This window comes from Tribolium castaneum, chromosome 9, assembly GCF_031307605.1.
Source record: "Tribolium castaneum strain GA2 chromosome 9, icTriCast1.1, whole genome shotgun sequence".
NCBI classification, from domain to species: Eukaryota; Metazoa; Arthropoda; class Insecta; order Coleoptera; family Tenebrionidae; genus Tribolium; species Tribolium castaneum.
In genome coordinates, this window is record NC_087402.1 from 103,431 (window position 1) to 120,712 (window position 17,282).

Genomic DNA, 17,282 nt, shown 5'->3' on the forward strand with positions numbered 1-17,282 from the left:
TGCAGTGATAATCTGTTACATTTTCCAGGTGATTCCAGCAGTAGCATGTGAAGTGAGGAAGTGCCACTAATAACTTTCCAGTGATTGTAGTTATTTTTCTTTTTTTTTTTTTAGTTTAAAAGAGAGGCGAGAGCAATATTTTTCATTGTTAAAGATTGTGATAATGGAGAAAGTATAGTTTTTGTTTAATTGCATTTCGTAAACTCCATCATAACAATTTTGCGTTCGGTTTTGTCAATTCTTCCATTTTGGTGCCCCGCTAGAATAGAATCAAAACATTTGCATAGCGTAAGGACATGTAGCTAGTCGTTTGATTTAATTCTAGATAACTCAAGGGACAAGTGATAGACTATAGTTAGACGAAATGTGATGTTATAATCAATGATATGATGTTTAGGAAATTATTTTGTCGCCAGACACTTTGCTACATATTTTTATAAATACGATTAGAAAGAGTTAGTTTCTCAGACTTATTTTGTACGATTCGTTCTTATATTTATACTAGTAGGACGTAATAAAATGTTACTTCTGGACCAGGGCATTTGGCGTCTTAAAAGACACATTAGAATCCTATAAATTTAGCTGTTTTTCTAAAAGTAAACAACCGAGAAAGGCCTTTGAAAAACATTCATTTTTATGCATCTCAAAACTACCCATATATTTGTAGACAACCCAAAAATTGGTCACACAAAAAAACATAGTAGAATCCTACAAATTAGCTGTTTCCCCAAAATTAAACAGCCAAAAAATGTCTTGTTTTTAAACACCCCAAAATGATTTATCTGAAGCAGGTCATTTGTTAAAGGGTTAATAATTGCAAAAAGTTTTATCTGGGGACACGATAACATTTATTATTATGGGTTTCTAAGAAAACCTATAATTTCTTCATATTTTGGATTTATAGAGACGGAAGTGAATAGTCCGCTTGAAAAAGAAGAATTTACTCCCTTCAGAAGTGACCAAATAGAAGACTGGTATTATGGTTATAAATTAATCAATAAAAAATTAGGAATATAAATATTATCCGCTTTTTTAAAGTTAGAAGCTTAATTTTAAATTAATTCTTTAATTGGGATTTTTACATCTTACTTATGACACTATACTCCTCATTACTACCATAATAATTGAATAATGAATAAATTTGTAAATAAAAAAATAGTTCCCACAATATTCTTTTATTCTCTTATTCCATTTATAATTTATTCTCAGGTGTGGTCACGTGACTTAGAACCACCTGTCAACCTGAAAATTAACTCAGCAGAAAACAATGTTGTGTTGATTCACACGTGCCAAAAATGTCTTCAGCCCACAGTAACACCCTGGCCCAAGAAAGTTCAATTAACGATAATTTTTCTGGCCCCGAATCGCGTTTTGAGTGCCCCATTTGTCTCGCATGGCTGCGTGATCCCGTCTTGACTTCTTGTGGGCACAGATTTTGTCGTAGTTGCATGGACTCATGGCTCGAGTAAGATTTTAATTCGCCCTTCTTAAAAAAAATCAACCTAAAATGTTATTTCAGACGCGAAAATCCCTCGTGTCCTATCGATAATACGAAACTGGAAAAGGGAGTTGACATTTTCCCCGATAATTTTACTCGAAGAGAGATTTCACAACAAAAAACCAAATGTCCGAATCTCGTAAGGGGCTGTTTAGAGGAGTTGTCGCCTCTTGATGTTGAAACACATTTACTGACGTGTCAGTATAAGCCACCGGAACTGCCCGAAAATGAGAAATTGCGATGCGCTTTTGTCGAATTCGGCTGCGAAGATAAGTTTGAAGACGAACCGGAATTGCAAAGACACTTGGAACAATACATACACAAACATTTGAACGTAATAATATTTTGAAAAATTCCATTGGTCTTTAAATGTGTAAATGTTTTTCAGCTGTTGTCACAAGCATATAGTAAGTTCACAATAAACAGTCCCTCAACATCAGCAATTGCACAACAAGCGAATTTTTGGGATCCCCCGTCTAAAAATGATACTTCAGTCTCAAGTAATCACGATAATGTAAATGGGTTATTAAAGTGAGTAATTCAACGTTAATATACGAAAATAAAGGGGTTGAATTGTTACAGGGCCTTGTATGAGAAAGCCGTTTTATTGGAACAAAAGACACGCGAACAAGATATAATCATAGCCAATATGTCTGAACAAATTTCGTCTTTGAATCTATCAATGTCAAAAATGCACTTGCGTTACTGTAACGGTTGTTATTTGTGGTATTTTAATGATTTCAAAAACAAGATAAATGCGATGCGAAATGATTCGAGAATTATGCACTACAGTCCCGGTTTTTACACCGCAGCTAATGGATATAGATTGTGCATTCGCTTGAATTTATCACCCAAAGACCCAAATTACATAGCTATCTTAATCCACGTGATGAAAACAGAGCACGACAATGCCTTAGACTGGCCTTTCAGTGGTAGATTAACTATAACTTTAGTCCATCCTTTGTGAGTGTCATTGTTGTGCGCATTATAAATCTATTGATTTATGTTTAACTGCAGGCAGCCTTTTCACAACATAAAAGAAACGATGATGACTCGTCCCGAATTGGATGCGTTTAAGAAACCAGTGCAAGATATGAATCCCAAAGGTTTTGGTTATACCGAATTCGCCTTAATTGAAGAACTCTTCTCTCAAGGCTACGTCGAAAACAATCATTTGTTGATAAAAGTCCAAGCTCAACCTGTGTAAATAAAATCTTTTTAAAATGGTTTATTAACTTTGGCAGTTATTTCACATTGCAAAGATTAAGCTAAGGAAATATACTTTGAGACGTGTTAACGTAAGTAAACAATTAACAATATATCACAAATATAACAGCGACTCTAGGCTATTGGCGACATCCGAAGCGAATGCCGAGCGGTTATTAACACGGAATGTAATATACACACTGAATAACAATAATAACAAATAAGACATTGATATGCTTGCGTGATATAGAGAGACTTGACCTAATTTTTGAGCCACTTAAATAATGTGCGCTTTATAAAAAAAATATAAATAATCACTAAAAATAATTCAACATTTATTGTCACCTATGAGACTAAAAAAGTAACTTTGGATAAGAGTATTATTGTAGACAAGCTTGCAGCTTCTCGATCCATTCTTGTGCTGTCGCAGCATCTGCTGCACAAAAATTATAAGTGCGTCGACTAGTGCGCAACTGCAACCAACACTCAATAATAACCACACAAAACGTCAATCACGTGATACTCACATCAAAAAATGATTTGTCGTCAGTCTTTTTTGGAGGTCCAGGAGCTGGACTAGCTGACGTCACCGACATAACTTCAGCTAAGTCTAAATAAAAACGAATTAAACTAAACAAATACGAAACAAAACCCACCTATATATCCCTTAAAGTGTGAGTCTTCCATCGCATCGTAATACCTTAGCTGATGTTTAATTGAATCCAAAACAAACCAGCGCTGCTTCCAGCCTTTTAACAACGCCCCTCTTTTATACAAATACCCTTCGTGTGTCCGATTTTCGGCAACATTCGATGAAAACTGATCGTAATATTGCTGACTAGAGGTTTGGCGTGCGCTACCTACAATAAATATCAGGCCCATAACCACACCCCCCCAAACTAAACTCCGCCCACTTACCGGAACTAACCGACCCGTTATCACCTCCTGTACCCGAAATTGTCTGTGATGCGTTATTGTCAGTGACTGCTTTATATTTCGTGCAATTTTTCGGCACGCCTTCTATACATTTCTCGTGGCAACTGTACCCACAATCCATACACCTCATACCGGTCTAAAATAACAAATTAATATAAAACGAGTCGGTACGTCTCCAACTCACCTTCACTGGTCCCCATAACAAATTTGTACAATAATCACAATATGTGGGCGTGGTGTAATTATATTTTTCGAAACGATGAGGATGTGAATACACCAATGACGTTTCGGCAGCACCCACCATTTTACCCCTCATCAAAATTTCAAGGGTTGAACGTTTGTGTACCAAACGACCATGAGAACGAACTAGGGCTGTACTAAACGAGGCATGTCTCTAATAAAAAAATACACTTGATAATCATTGATTGTAATAATTGTTAGTAATTACTAAAACGTGATAAAAGTAGTACCGGACCAAACTTTACCTTTAAAATGTTTTTATTTTAACCCTATTAATAAATAATTATATAACCAAAAATAAATCCACTACCAATAATAAATATTTACGCAAACAAAAAACGTTTAAAAACTGGGTTAAAAAATAATCCCAAATGTTTAGCACGACACATTTTGTTTCGCAAGAACAGCTTGTTCTAATACAATCTAATTGTATTTGCGTTTGTGTTTACAAAATGTGTACTTGATTAATTTTCTTACGTGGTAAAATTAACACACGTATTTTTGATACTCCTCCGCAGTTGGAACTTACAGTAAGAGAATCGGTAGTTGGCAATTCGAGTTTATCCCAAAGGACTTTCCATTTTTGTGGTAAATGTCCGAGTTCTGTTTCGAGTCGATGTATTTCCTCCAATAAATGACTGAATGCGTCTGGCACACATTTACTAACACAATCATAACCTAGTGTTATTATTTTTCGATTACTTTTACTCGAAATGCCATCAGCGGCTTCCGCCTCTTCTTCTTGTTGTGTATCAAGCTGTATAATTTCAAGATCATATTCAGGTCCATGATGGAGATTCTCATCCAAATAGTATTGCCATATTTCGAGACATGGTAAATGTGACTGTGGCCTCAAAACCTTTTGTAAAATTAATAACTGACAAAAACTTCAAATAAAATATTTACAGGGTGTTCAAAATCCGGTGTGTACATAAAATTGAAAAACAACGGGGTCCTAGCATGTTGCTTCTCCACATAATCAAACACACTTTGTCCCAAATTTGTGCCACCACAACTCGTCGTCCCTGCGACCCTTCCACCCGGATAAATATTCTCATCATCGGAGATGGTGTCCACACTTTTATGATGCGAAGTTAATGAACCTCTCTTATCCTCAACTGCAGCAACCCCACTTTCGACTCTCTCTAATTCGCAATCGAATAAAAACGTACGAAAACGACACGAAACCGAATGATAAGCCAAAAAACGTAGATAAAAATCGCTGAATTCGAAAGCCATGGGAAATTGTTTTTGAATTTGATGGACGACATCCAAAAATTGAAGAAAAGTAGGTGCGAAACCTGACGCTTGTGAATTCGCGTTGAGATTACTACGATGGCTGAAACGGTGTCCAAAACCGATCCATTCTTTTTCGACTAGAACACGAAAACCTTCAAGTGTGCGATAGTAAGGATCGAGACAGAGTTGAGCAACGGAAGAGACTTGAGCTGTTGTATCCCAACCGTCTTCCAGACAAATGGCTACAGAGGAGCCCTGAAGGTCAAGAAGATCGACAACGGCACCAGCCAGCTGCATTATATTCTGAATTTGTTGCAGCCATTCGGAATTTTCAATTAGTCTAAGAATAATTTTTTGTGATTGAAATTTACACCTTGTAACCTTCCTTTTACCTGTGAAAGCTTTGTTCGGGTGCATCCGTTGCCGAACTCGGAATGCACGCCCTCATCAATTTTTTAAATGCTGTTTTTGTATGTCTCACATCGTAATACTCCACTGGAATAAAATCAGTCTTTGGAGCGGATTCCACTTTCACACCTTTCATTTGTGCCTTCTCTCCCAAAATATACAATGCAGCTCTTTGCAGCGTATGAACACCATAAATTGCACTTTCGGCATCTGTTGAATGCCTGATATTGCCGCGATTTTGCTGAACGTTGGCAAGAGATGCTTGTGAACTCTGTCTTCTGTCTTTCAAAGAACCCCAACGACCGAAATTTTTTGGTCCTTTACCACCGGACGACCGAGGAAACATTCTACAAAATAATTGTCACTTTTTAATTTTCACTTTTAAATAAATAAATTACGCCAAAGTTCCCATTCCTTTGAGAGGTTTTGAACGTCGGGCTACTTCAGGTGTTAGCGTTGCGCCACCTAAGGGATCATCAGCTGCTAGAAACAACGAATTTACACTTAGAGAACTATCAGACATGCCCCAAGCTGAGCCATGACGTAGAGAGAATATTGGAGTGGCTGAAACGAGAGCCGAAAGATATCTTTCTTGTTCGAAGGATGATGTGGTTTCAGTGGAGGCATTTGGTGTGGGATGACTTTTCAACATTCCCATTACACTTTTACCATGGTGACCAGCGCCTCGTAATAAGAGAGCTTTTGTTCGAGGGTGTCTCCAAGTGGTGCTAGGAATTCTACCCTGGCGGTAACAACGACAAAAGCGACGAATACTCTCATCGGTTACATTTGCAGGTACCACCAACAGTGCCGGATAACTGGAAAAAATCACTCAAGTTAAGTTAGCAATAAAAATAGAAAAAAATAACCCCACGTCAATACTAGTCGAAATTATTTTAACCATTTCATAGAAAAATACTAAGAAAATTCATAACTCTTGAAAACTAAAAGTCCTACAGTAAAACCGCTCATGGTATATAAAAATACGTAGGTGTTTACAAAATTAAAAATTTTGAAATTTTTTTCCTAAAATGTTGTCAATTTTAAAAACAAATTCATGAGGAATGGATACATTCTTCTCTTTAAATTAATAATGTTTGTGGAGTACTTACCTGCGACACATCATGTACATGGAGTTAACTGTAGTTAATCGGAACTGATCTGGAGCTGGTTTAGCATTTGTCGGTGAGGAATTATCGTTACATAAACCCAATCGTTGCCAATCTCTCACATAACTACGTTCAACCATTCGTTCCAAAGTCTTTGCATCAGTGGGTGCTGAAGGCACTGATGATGGTCCCGTTTCAAAATCATCAATTGACAAATCATCATCATGACTATACTCATCGGTATTTGGCAAACTCATCCGACCTGGACTCGTCATATATTTATTACTATTATAAAGAGTCGAATTTGGTAAAACATATTTTTGACGTTTTGATGACGATTTCTGCTTAAATCCTGCTTTGCGAGCCGTTTTTAATAAAGTTTTCTTTGCAAATCCTCTCAAAGTTGCATTTTTCTCCTTGCCTTTATGCAATGGTGTCTGACTTACAACAACTTGGCCCGTAAACGCAAAATGGTGAAAAACATCGGGCGGATGCCGAATTTTATGAATAAACTTTCGCAATGTTTCGACATTTTCAGCGGTAACTTCTTCGTCAAACGCCAATTTCATCAATTGAAATGTACACGAACGCACCTGTAGTCCCTCTTGCAACCATTGATCCAAGTGTGCTAAATATTGCACTGCAACTTTTTTTTCTTTAGTCAACGACGTCACTGGAAATGATCTCACAACGATTTGCTCGCAAGCAAACGAATCACAGGGAATTCCCTTGAAAATAATACGATAGTTTGTGAGAAAGATGGCGCCCTCTGCTGGAAGAAGCGGTGGACCACCGAGTAATCCCGGACTACTTTCTTCTCTACCATCAGGAAGAAGATAAACGCGCAAACCTTCCATTATCAGTTCTTCACCGGCGAGCATATTTGGTGTTAGAATTTTCGGTTTTTGAATCGGTGGAAGTCGTTTCGATTCACGATAGACCGCTTCAAGAGTCTCAATGTGCATATGGACGACTCCAGGAATCATTTGATGAAGATTTCGGATGTGTTCCCGTGTCACACCACCTTCATTGCACACTTTATCGATGAAACGAGAAACGAGACGAATTACAGTCATTCCAGTCTCACCTGGATCTTGATCTTCGAAACCTGACTCAGCGTCTACACTGTCACTTTCAGCGACACTGAAACGACTTACAAATTAAATATTTTCATTTTCTCGGGAAACAAAACCACTCACCTATTCGCCATACTATTACTCGCCCTCTCATCATCAAACAACTCTTGTTTACTTGTCTTATTTCCAATATCCAAAGGAATTAGTAAATAAACCATACGATTCGCATAATGAATTGCTTGACTGTACATCGTATTCTCCTCGCACGTAATTAACTCTTTCTGTTTTTCCCCATCTATGGAACTCCAGATTCTCATTTGCTCAGCTGCTATTTCTAACGCAGTTGGTTCGTGGACTCGATTCAAAATACTCCTTCGATTCGTCCAATTGTAATCCTTACTCTCTCTCGGCGAAGTTGGACTCGATAACAACTCCCCTCTCACACTTTCACACCTCGCCGTATACAAAGCCTTAATATCTTTCTGTACATCTTGATAGAAAGCAGCTTCCCAAAATTGTTGATTTTGCCAAACTGCATGCTCCTGAATACAAGTATATGCAAACTGTATAATCCCCGTACAAAGTTTCCGACAAAAAATTGTCGAAAGTGGTAAAAGAGCAGCAGCAACGCCATGCTCGTCCATTGACGAATCATCTTGAAGACCACAATTCATTAAACGCACAACAAGATCGAATTGTTGATGTTCGAGCATTGCTTTCGTACCGCTAACGTGTTGTGCAAGTTCATTACATAAGGCTAAACGGGCTTGTTTCGATTGGAGGGCTCGTAGCACTGCTGGGAAAGTTTTACGTGCATCCGAAATTTTATTCTCAAAAATGCAATTGATACAATTGCGAAGTACTTCAAGACGACGTGCTGAATTACTGACAATGTTTTTGTTCTCGTTGAGGTTGGAAATATGCGGACCAGAAGGTACAATTCGCGGCTGGATGGGGCGCAGTGATGCCAACCTTCAAAAATTTAAACAAGTCATTTCTTTGAGGACAAAAAAACACCAACTTATTAGAAGGCATTATGCGTAGGCTTTTAGTTTAGTTTACACATACAGGAAGCTTGTAACAAACCAATGGATTACTACAGATTACTATAGTTTTCCAATTGGGTTTTTTACCGACAGGCTTATGAAACACCCTTTTAACCAATTTAAACGAGGCGCACATTTAAATAGCTTCGCCTGCTTGCTACAAGGTGTGTTTAAATAATTTTCATCAAGTTAGAAAGAAAAGAATTCTATGTTAAACAAAATCTCAGCGACACGTTTTCAGCTAAGAAAATCTACCAGAAACCCTCAATTTGTACTCCATTTCACTCCAAAAAATTTAAAAGCGCTGTTGCAAAATTCTACTATGAACTGACATGCGATATAAAATGTTATACTGTGTAAGAAAATACTTTTATTTATTATCGAAGTTTATTTCCGAATTCTCGCCTTAATAAATGCAGAATGGCAATATTCAATAATTGAATCCTTGTCATTAGTTAATATGGTGATGTTAACATAAAGCGGCATTGCTGACTGTACATAAGAAATTCACATTATAACAGACCTTGTATAAAAACATACTAAAGTTTATAATTATATAGAATGCAAATGTAAGATTTGGATCTTACATTTGCATATTATATTATAATTATAATTGAATGCCTCAATAAAATAGGAACGCTAACAAGTGGCGGGTATATTTTTCAACAAAATTTTGAAGTAAATACAACTTTTAGCAATACGAACAAAAAGCACACCAAACTTACCAAGCATAATCCCCACTAATGCATCAAAAGAAAGATAAACAAAATTATTACGTTTCTGGACAATCCAGCCTACTTACCTCGATTTAAGATTATTTTTGGACAATCCTTCATCAATAATCGTTTGTACTTGTTCTCCGTTGATTACAGGTAAAACCGGTTGATGTATTCTTGCAAATGCTCCTTCCGGAGGCACTAAAATCTTTTGCGAGTACGATTGTGGATTTGGATTCTCGTTAGTGTACAACTGTTGCGCCAATTCTTGTATATGAACCAAAATTAATCTAGAATCCTGTCCTTCAGCCTTCATGAGTTCACCCAAACTACTATAGAGTTCATCCCAGACGTCACACGGCCGCCATGGTGGCCCTCTTTCTGCCACAAAACTTGTGAAAAACATACAATCCAAAACACGCGTTGTAAATTCGCATTCTTTCAAATTGCGTTCACCGAGAAAAGCTGCTTTGTGAAATGTTATAACTGGTTTTGGATGAATTCTAATCAAAGTGAGACAACTTCGATAGCCTTGGAGAAGTTGGGCAAAAGTTCGCATAAAAACAGCTCTGATTTCCTTATCTAACATAGCGGGCTGTGGAGCCCGCACTGCTAACGGAGGGAACGCATGATCAGCACAACTGAGTTCAGGTTGAAGAATCAGACTCAGATTTTCCTGCGTGTGACTCAGGAGCGGCTCTGGAAGTAGCGGAAGGGAAATTCCATCAGGAATTGTAATTGAACCGCCATCTAGATCGGCAATAATCACATCCATCTAAAAAAAAAAAAGAAAACAATCAAGAAGCACTAGAGTAGTTCATTATTAGCTACCAATTCGGCGACTTCATATTTCAAGGACGAATGCACCCCCATGATAAAAGGCGTTGGAGTTGATAAAAACTCGACCAAAGCAGCTGGTAATAGAGGTATGTAGACGTGTGAGTACCGAAAAGGGTACATGAGAGCAGTTAACGCGCGACATGCTTCAGTTAACCGGTTATAGCTCTTTGAGTGAAACAAAATCTTATGTTCGGTCATTATGGCACAAAATAAAACTAAAACATTGCGAATTCCCAACTGATGGAACAGTAAGTTAACGGAAGTGTGCGTCACTGGCAGTGAGGGGCTCAATGGGGGCTGTAGCGCTTGTCTGTCCCCAGCCCCTATACTGAACCTCACTTGGGGGCCCCCTGGCGGAGGCACTTGAATACAACCGAGGATATTTCCAACTAAATTCTCCAACGGTACCGGCATGCTTTCCACATAAACTGAATAAATAATTCCTAAGCAATTTCTAAACGTTTCAATATAATCCAATCTCGAGACCAATACTAGACATTTAGGGGCGTACATAATGCTGTGATGGGATATGGCGGGGATGGGGCGTACCAGGGGGGCCTCGCTTTCAACAGTGTCTTCCTCCTCATCTACAGGCTTACTGGGGGTAATTGAGACAGTTTCATTGAAACAAAGACAAGCGCAATAGTAGCGATTTGCGTCGATATCTGTAAGTACCGAGACAAAAAATTTCGGTTCTTGCCGCTCGGTGGATAAAGCCCATCCTTGGGGTTGGCAAAACTGCAAAAAATCGTTGTAGATTAACCCATAAAATGGGGAAACATACCCATTCGATTCCGTCAATAAACGGGGTATCTGGCCAGTCTTTTTCCGGAAATCTTTGTAAAATTATACCGCTACTAATACCGCTCCCTAAAACAACCATTTAATTTCTCGTTAAGAGACGTGTACAACACACTTACGTTCTTTCTCGTGATCATAACCCACAACAACGAAATAGTCTGCTAAACGTGACATTTTTCAATTCATGTCGTTTTTGAGTAAAATTAACATTTTCGTTAGTCACAATTTCAAAATAATGATGAGCAAGTCGTATAACCTGGGGGCCTCGGGATAGTCTGTCACAAATCCTCCTTGAGAAACTTTAATTCGGATAAAAACTGGTTTAAGTGTTTACAAAACTAATACATTTCTAGAGCTTATTATGTTAACAGCCACACCCAAGTAATATTCATCTAAACAAATCTTTACGCCATTTTAATAACTTTGAACTTCCTGAGTTTGACAATCAGCAGATGAACCTCCACTATGCCACTACTAACGGCTTATGTGAACTACCCTTAAAGAAAAATGTTTTTTTGAATAAAACAACAATACTTGTGTTGCAAAATCATGTATTGTTTGATTCTAGCTTTGATAAATATGGGCTTGGATCAAAATTTGTATAATTGGTTTTGTTGGTGTAGATCCAAAGTTCCAGTCGGTGTAATGTTCAAGATGGCTGAAAAACGAAAAGAAAATAGAGCGTAAATTTGTAACATATTTTTTATTAAAGACGCATAAAGTACAAACCGATAATATTAAGCAACAATGCATTGTGATAAAACCATCTAGAATCAGCTCTCTGCGAGACAAATCGTCTTAAGCTTAGGTTAAGTGAAAATGGCAAAATTTGCTGATTATTTCGTAATTTGTGGCTTAGACTTGAGTTCAGGTCTCGAACCAGACAATATATCAGGTAAATAATTGGTCCAAATCATACACATTTACAATTTTTTTTGTAGAAGACAACTTGCATGTCTCTCCGTTGGAACGTTCATACAAAGGCAAAGTTTTGGCACACTATCCCGAAAACGTGTCTCATAATTCCTTTGACGCTTCTGCAGTTTGCATGGTGAGTTTGCCTACTCGAAAAGCAACCAATAACAAATAATTTCAGTTCTGTTTGCCCCAAGGATTAAAATTCCGGACTCAAAAACACTCTGTCACTCAAGCCCCAGTTTTCCACTCATTTCTTATAACTCGAGAAGACGGCAAGCGGTGCTACGGCTTTAGCTTGATTTTCTACGAAGAAGTCCGTAATAGAGACATTTGCAACGCCATGCAAACGCTTCAAGCTATGTACATCACGGAATTATCAAGTGGATTAAAAGTCAAAGCGATCCAAAACACACCTCAATCCCGATCTCTACCACGTCATTTCAAACTCAGTACACATAATCCCAGTGGTGCAGCTCTCACCTATTACGATATTTCTAAAGACAAGCTTTTTGTATCAAAAAGTATCAGTCTGATATGCCAGACAGCTTACGTACAAGCTGCTAAAATTTTTCTCGAGAATTTATTCCGTTGTGTGCCGAAACGTGCGGTATCTTCGGCAGGTTTAAGCCTTGAAAGTTACGTATTTAATTTAATTTATGAAGTACAATTGCCGGCACCCGGAAAAAGTCTTTTAATCTCATTGCCTCCAAGTGACCCACATTTACCTCCAGTTAACGCAGTTTTACAAAGTCCAGCTCCTCCACTTGAACTGCCCCATCTCGATTATTCTCTAAGATTGTTGTTTATTTGGCTTGGAGTTGATATCGTTATACAAATCTTCACTTGTCTCCTATTGGAAAATCAAGTCTTGTTACGTAGCACCGATTGCCAACGTTTAATGGTAGTGGCTGAAGGTATCACTTCGTTGTTATTTCCTTTCACATGGCCACATGTTTACGTTCCTATACTACCTGCCTCCTTGCACCATTTTTTGGATGCTCCTGTTCCATTTGTAATGGGGCTTTACGCCTCTTCTGAAAACATCAAGGTGGCGTCGGAAGCAACTCTGTGTTACGTTGATATTGATAAGTGTAAAGTACAAAGACCGGAGGAAAGTGCAACATTTCCCCATTTGGAAGCTTTCACCGACGAAATATGGGCAGCTTTGGACAAATATGGAGTCCATGTTCCTAATTCTGAGAATAGTCGTAGTCAGGTAATGTCAGTGTCACTTTCGACAGAGTGTACTGTTATAAGATAAGCAGGGATTTCCCAAAATAGAGTGTCAAAGTTAATTTTTGGTTTTTATCTATTTTTTTAACCGTAATCCCTGAACCGATTTGAAAAAAAATTAACGGACATGTAAGAAACTAAAAAGTTATACTAATGAACACAAAAAACTTATGCTATACTTTTTTGAGATTTTCTGTATAATCAAAAATATTTTCCTGAAATGTGTGCTAGAGTATAAATTAATAACATCTACAAAATATCAAAAGTTCAACTTTACTAATAACTGAGCTACCGAAGACGGGAGCTGAGCTGGACTACCCTGTATTTATCTGTTAATTGTTTGTTTGTGATATTTTTGACTAGCTGATTTATTAACACTGCCAATACTTCTCTTGTGGAATTTAAACGAAACAGTCTGTATTTTATGCCACTTGTAGGAAATCATGTCGCGGAGTTGTACCCTGCCGGGGCGCCCCCAAAATCGGCGCAAACTCTCAATTCATGACACTCTCGATGGGGACAGACCCCCATCTCCCCCAGGTTCAGCTCGATCTGAGGCTTTACAACGAATCGCTGATATAGTTAGAAGAACAGGCGTGGCCTTGGACCAGAACGAAGCCACTCAACCTACAGATTCCTACATTGAGGATTTACGTTTTAATAATTCAATTCGAGAGATTTTCCTCAATCGTTTCGTTCACATTTTCCAATCGTACGAAAATTTCGTTATATTTCCCAATCAGGATAAGGACGATTGGTTCAATAATCGTGATTCAATGCAAAATTTCGATAAGGCGTCTTTTTTGTCCGATCAACCGGAACAACATCGCCACTTTCTGTGGAGGTTTCTCGAATCGCAAATGTTTGCCACACTTATCGATAATAAAATTTTATCCACATGGGGCGAGCTTGATAATAATTTAATAATTTTCGATAATCGAATTAAATTATTGAAACAACGCTACGGTGGTGAGAATTTAATCAGGTCTTTGTGTTACGAACCGTGTACGAGTGCACACGATACACAGAAACTTCTAGAACGAAGATTGACGAATCCAGATTTTGAAGCTCCACCACCAAGAGAAATAATGAACGTCAAGTCAAATCCAAGTCGGTATTTTCCCCTTTTGGATAAGGAAGTTTTAAACAAGACACCTGTCGTTAATAAAGGAAGTATACCTAGAGCGAGTGCACTGCGTAAAGGTTTGTCATTTACGCGTAATTTACCTGCTGAGAAAACGAAAAATCATCAAGACATGTCGCCGGCTTTAATAGCACAAGCAAATTGGACATTTGTCGAAAAATTACTCAAAGATTGTAAAGCCAAAACTAAAAGAATGCTATTGGCAAAGTTGGGAGCCGAAGGTGTAACACTTTCAAGTAACAATGCTGCTGATAATTTCGGAGCAGTTGAAGAAAATACTTTGGTGGCTTCATTGTGTGAGTTTTTGGAACGAGTTTGGTCGCATGGACTTCAGCGGAAAAAGGGCAAATCGGCTTTGTGGTCACACTTGACCATATATCAGGAGACACAACACCAAAACAGGAATAAATATCTGAGTGAGAGTAGAAACATTAAGGGGGATTTACCAACACTTCCCGATTCGCTTTTATTTGATATCGCGTAAGTACACATCAATCAAAAATTGTTAATTAATTGTTGTTAATTTTTCCAATCTACCAACAATAATTAATAAATAAAAAAAGATATAAATTGATCTAAAGCGCTTTTTAGTTCTTTTATACTAGTTAGATATCTATTGTTGACCACAATTTTGTAGCAGTTGAGTCAAAAGTGTTTAAATAATCCGAATAAAACCAGCAAAATAAAAAAAAAATAATTATTATTAGGAACGTGCAAGCGATGACCGACGTGAAAACCGGTATCGGAATGGCCAAAGCCTGGGTGCGTTTAGCCCTCGAGAAAAAACAACTATCAAAACACCTCCGCACCCTCCTTTCGGACCAAACCATCTTGCGCAGTCTTTACAAACGTTCGGCTTTTCTCCGTTGTGAAGAAGAAAAAGAACAATTCCTCTACCATCTCTTATCACTAAACGCCGTCGATTATTTCTGTTTTACCAGTACATATGCCACCACTGTGATACCCTACCGCATTGTGATAATTCCAAACAAAAAGGGTTCAACCACCTCGGCAAATGCCTGGGTTGTACTCTCGGGTACTCTTTCGGAAACTCGGCGCATTCCTGTACCTAAATCAAACAATTTTGAATACAAACATCACAATTTGGGCGTATTGACAACACTGAGGATAGGACATGACAATTCGGGGTTGTACGCAAAATGGATGATTGACTATGTTTTAGTACGAAACGAAATCACGGGTCACACTTACAAGTAATTTTTGCATTTAATTCATTTATAAAAAATTACTATAACAACTGCTGTAGATTTCCTTGTGGAAGATGGTTAGGTCGAGGAGTTGATGATGGATCAACTGAACGACTTTTGGTGGGTAATTTAATGGCGTTGAAAGTCGAAGGCGAAGAAACGAACCAGAGTGGAAGTATGGGACGAACACCTCCAAGGTGTCCGTCCCCAGCGGGACTTCCCCGAACCGAATTAAAACAATCACAAATTCAGCACATGTTAGGTGACTGTGTTAATAATATCGTCAAATGGCACTATAGGAGAAACTCTGAGCGAAATACAACATTGACGGCTCTATTATGTGGCGAAAATGGTTTGGTCCATTGTTTGGAAAATGTTTTTTTCATGGGGTTCAAGTCGGCGAGATTATTCGTTGGGAAAAATCATCTCTGGGATTATTTCGGTATGGTAAATAATTGTTTTCATTATTATGAAAAAAATGAATATTTTAGTACGTGTAAAGGAACAATTTGAGTCAGATTTACTAGAGGAAAGTTCAGGTAATCGAACGGCGAGTTTAGAACGTAATCATCAAGAGACCGTCGCTGTTTGGAGATGCTATTGTCATTTAATTGACGAAATTATGTGTACGAGTAAAGCGTTGGGGAAAGACGGAAAATTTCAGTTGTTTATTTGTCTGAGTGTCAGGTGATTAGTCTTTTGGTTTTACATCAAGTCACTTATGAAATTTCTTTCTCTTATGAAATCTTTGAATCACAACAACAGAAATGAAAATCTACACTAAAAAAAACTGCAAAAAAAATATTAAAAAACAAATTCAATGATATGACAGAGATGACAGTAATCATTTAGTCGAAGCGGCACATTGACTTTGAATTCCATAGTCGACTTGATGAACAATAATTTTTAACACGTACAATATGCATTTGTTTTATTAATGTTTTTAGGGAGCACTTGCTGCATCGGATGTTGGGACCAATGGCGTTATGTAAAGTGACACAAGAAATGTATGAAGAAAGTTCGTTTTTGAGAAATCGTGGTTTATTAACGTTTCTCAGACAAATTTTATTGCCATTGGACGAACTTGATGTTGTTCTTGAAAATTCAGTAACTCATGGAATTTCATCACCTTCATCTCATGTCTAATTTTTTTTGTCTAGTCCTTTTTTTTACCACCGTTGATATTATGTTAATTTTCCAGAGTGATATTGTATATATTTTTCTAAGTTTGTATATATTGTTTAAAGTGGCCTAAATCATTTACAAAGAACAAGTTTAATTCCTATAACCTTGCCAAAGTTAAATCTAGTAAGCAGAATTTATTTTTATTTTACATAATTTGCATATCAGTAATTTTACGTGACTGGGGCAGCTGTCTTCCTTTTCTTTTTTTGTTGGTCTCAGTGTTTGAGAAATTAAATTTTGTGAGTTCATTGTTATGTGATATTGTAAGAAAATTGTGAAATTATTTTGATGTTGACACAATTCTTTGTGTGTAGGATTTGGAAGCCAAAGTAGTTTTGCAACTTATAGACTCGTAAAAAGATCCGTTAGATGAGATTGTAATTAATTGAAAAGTTGTAATAATAAATTCCATGTAAACTTTCATGTGTTTGATTTTGGCGGGTATTATCGAAGGTCATCAAAGATGGCGCTCATCTATT

The 17,282-nt window shown here is 37.5% G+C and overlaps 3 protein-coding genes across 6 annotated transcripts; 2 read left to right on the top strand and 1 right to left on the bottom strand.

The window, feature by feature from the left end:
- The first annotated feature begins 46 nt into the window (after window positions 1-46).
- Window positions 47-2,733, top strand: Traf6 (TNF-receptor-associated factor 6). The gene is made up of 5 exons (XM_967862.4): window positions 47-1,465; window positions 1,520-1,832; window positions 1,887-2,029; window positions 2,081-2,461; window positions 2,516-2,733. Exons 1-5 carry the CDS (start codon window positions 1,296-1,298, stop codon window positions 2,703-2,705), a joined length of 1,197 nt encoding a protein of 398 aa, XP_972955.1. The 5' UTR covers window positions 47-1,295; the 3' UTR covers window positions 2,706-2,733.
- Sbf (SET domain binding factor) lies at window positions 2,712-11,541 on the bottom strand. Of its 4 annotated transcripts, none has more exons than XM_008193381.3 (16): window positions 11,235-11,541; window positions 11,099-11,184; window positions 10,306-11,052; window positions 9,561-10,249; window positions 9,484-9,498; window positions 7,836-8,684; window positions 6,640-7,779; window positions 5,926-6,345; window positions 5,512-5,874; window positions 4,787-5,459; window positions 4,410-4,739; window positions 3,825-4,034; window positions 3,623-3,776; window positions 3,361-3,564; window positions 3,232-3,314; window positions 2,712-3,177 (listed from the first exon to the last, which is right to left on the bottom strand). In XM_008193381.3, the coding sequence occupies exons 1-16, from the start codon at window positions 11,287-11,289 to the stop codon at window positions 3,085-3,087; spliced, it is 6,111 nt and encodes a 2,036-aa protein (XP_008191603.1). In that variant the 5' UTR covers window positions 11,290-11,541; the 3' UTR covers window positions 2,712-3,084. The 4 variants fall into 4 exon arrangements, with proteins under 4 accessions (XP_008191603.1, XP_008191602.1, XP_008191605.1 ...); XM_008193380.3 differs by having other exon boundaries at window positions 6,640-7,788; XM_008193383.3 differs by lacking the exon at window positions 9,484-9,498.
- A 191-nt stretch (window positions 11,542-11,732) lies between these two features.
- On the top strand, window positions 11,733-17,223 carry pns (pinstripe). The gene is made up of 8 exons (XM_008193384.3): window positions 11,733-12,010; window positions 12,057-12,166; window positions 12,212-13,249; window positions 13,704-14,890; window positions 15,118-15,624; window positions 15,678-16,060; window positions 16,110-16,305; window positions 16,566-17,223. The coding sequence occupies exons 1-8, from the start codon at window positions 11,935-11,937 to the stop codon at window positions 16,762-16,764; spliced, it is 3,696 nt and encodes a 1,231-aa protein (XP_008191606.1). The 5' UTR covers window positions 11,733-11,934; the 3' UTR covers window positions 16,765-17,223.
- Window positions 17,224-17,282: the final 59 nt, after the last annotated feature.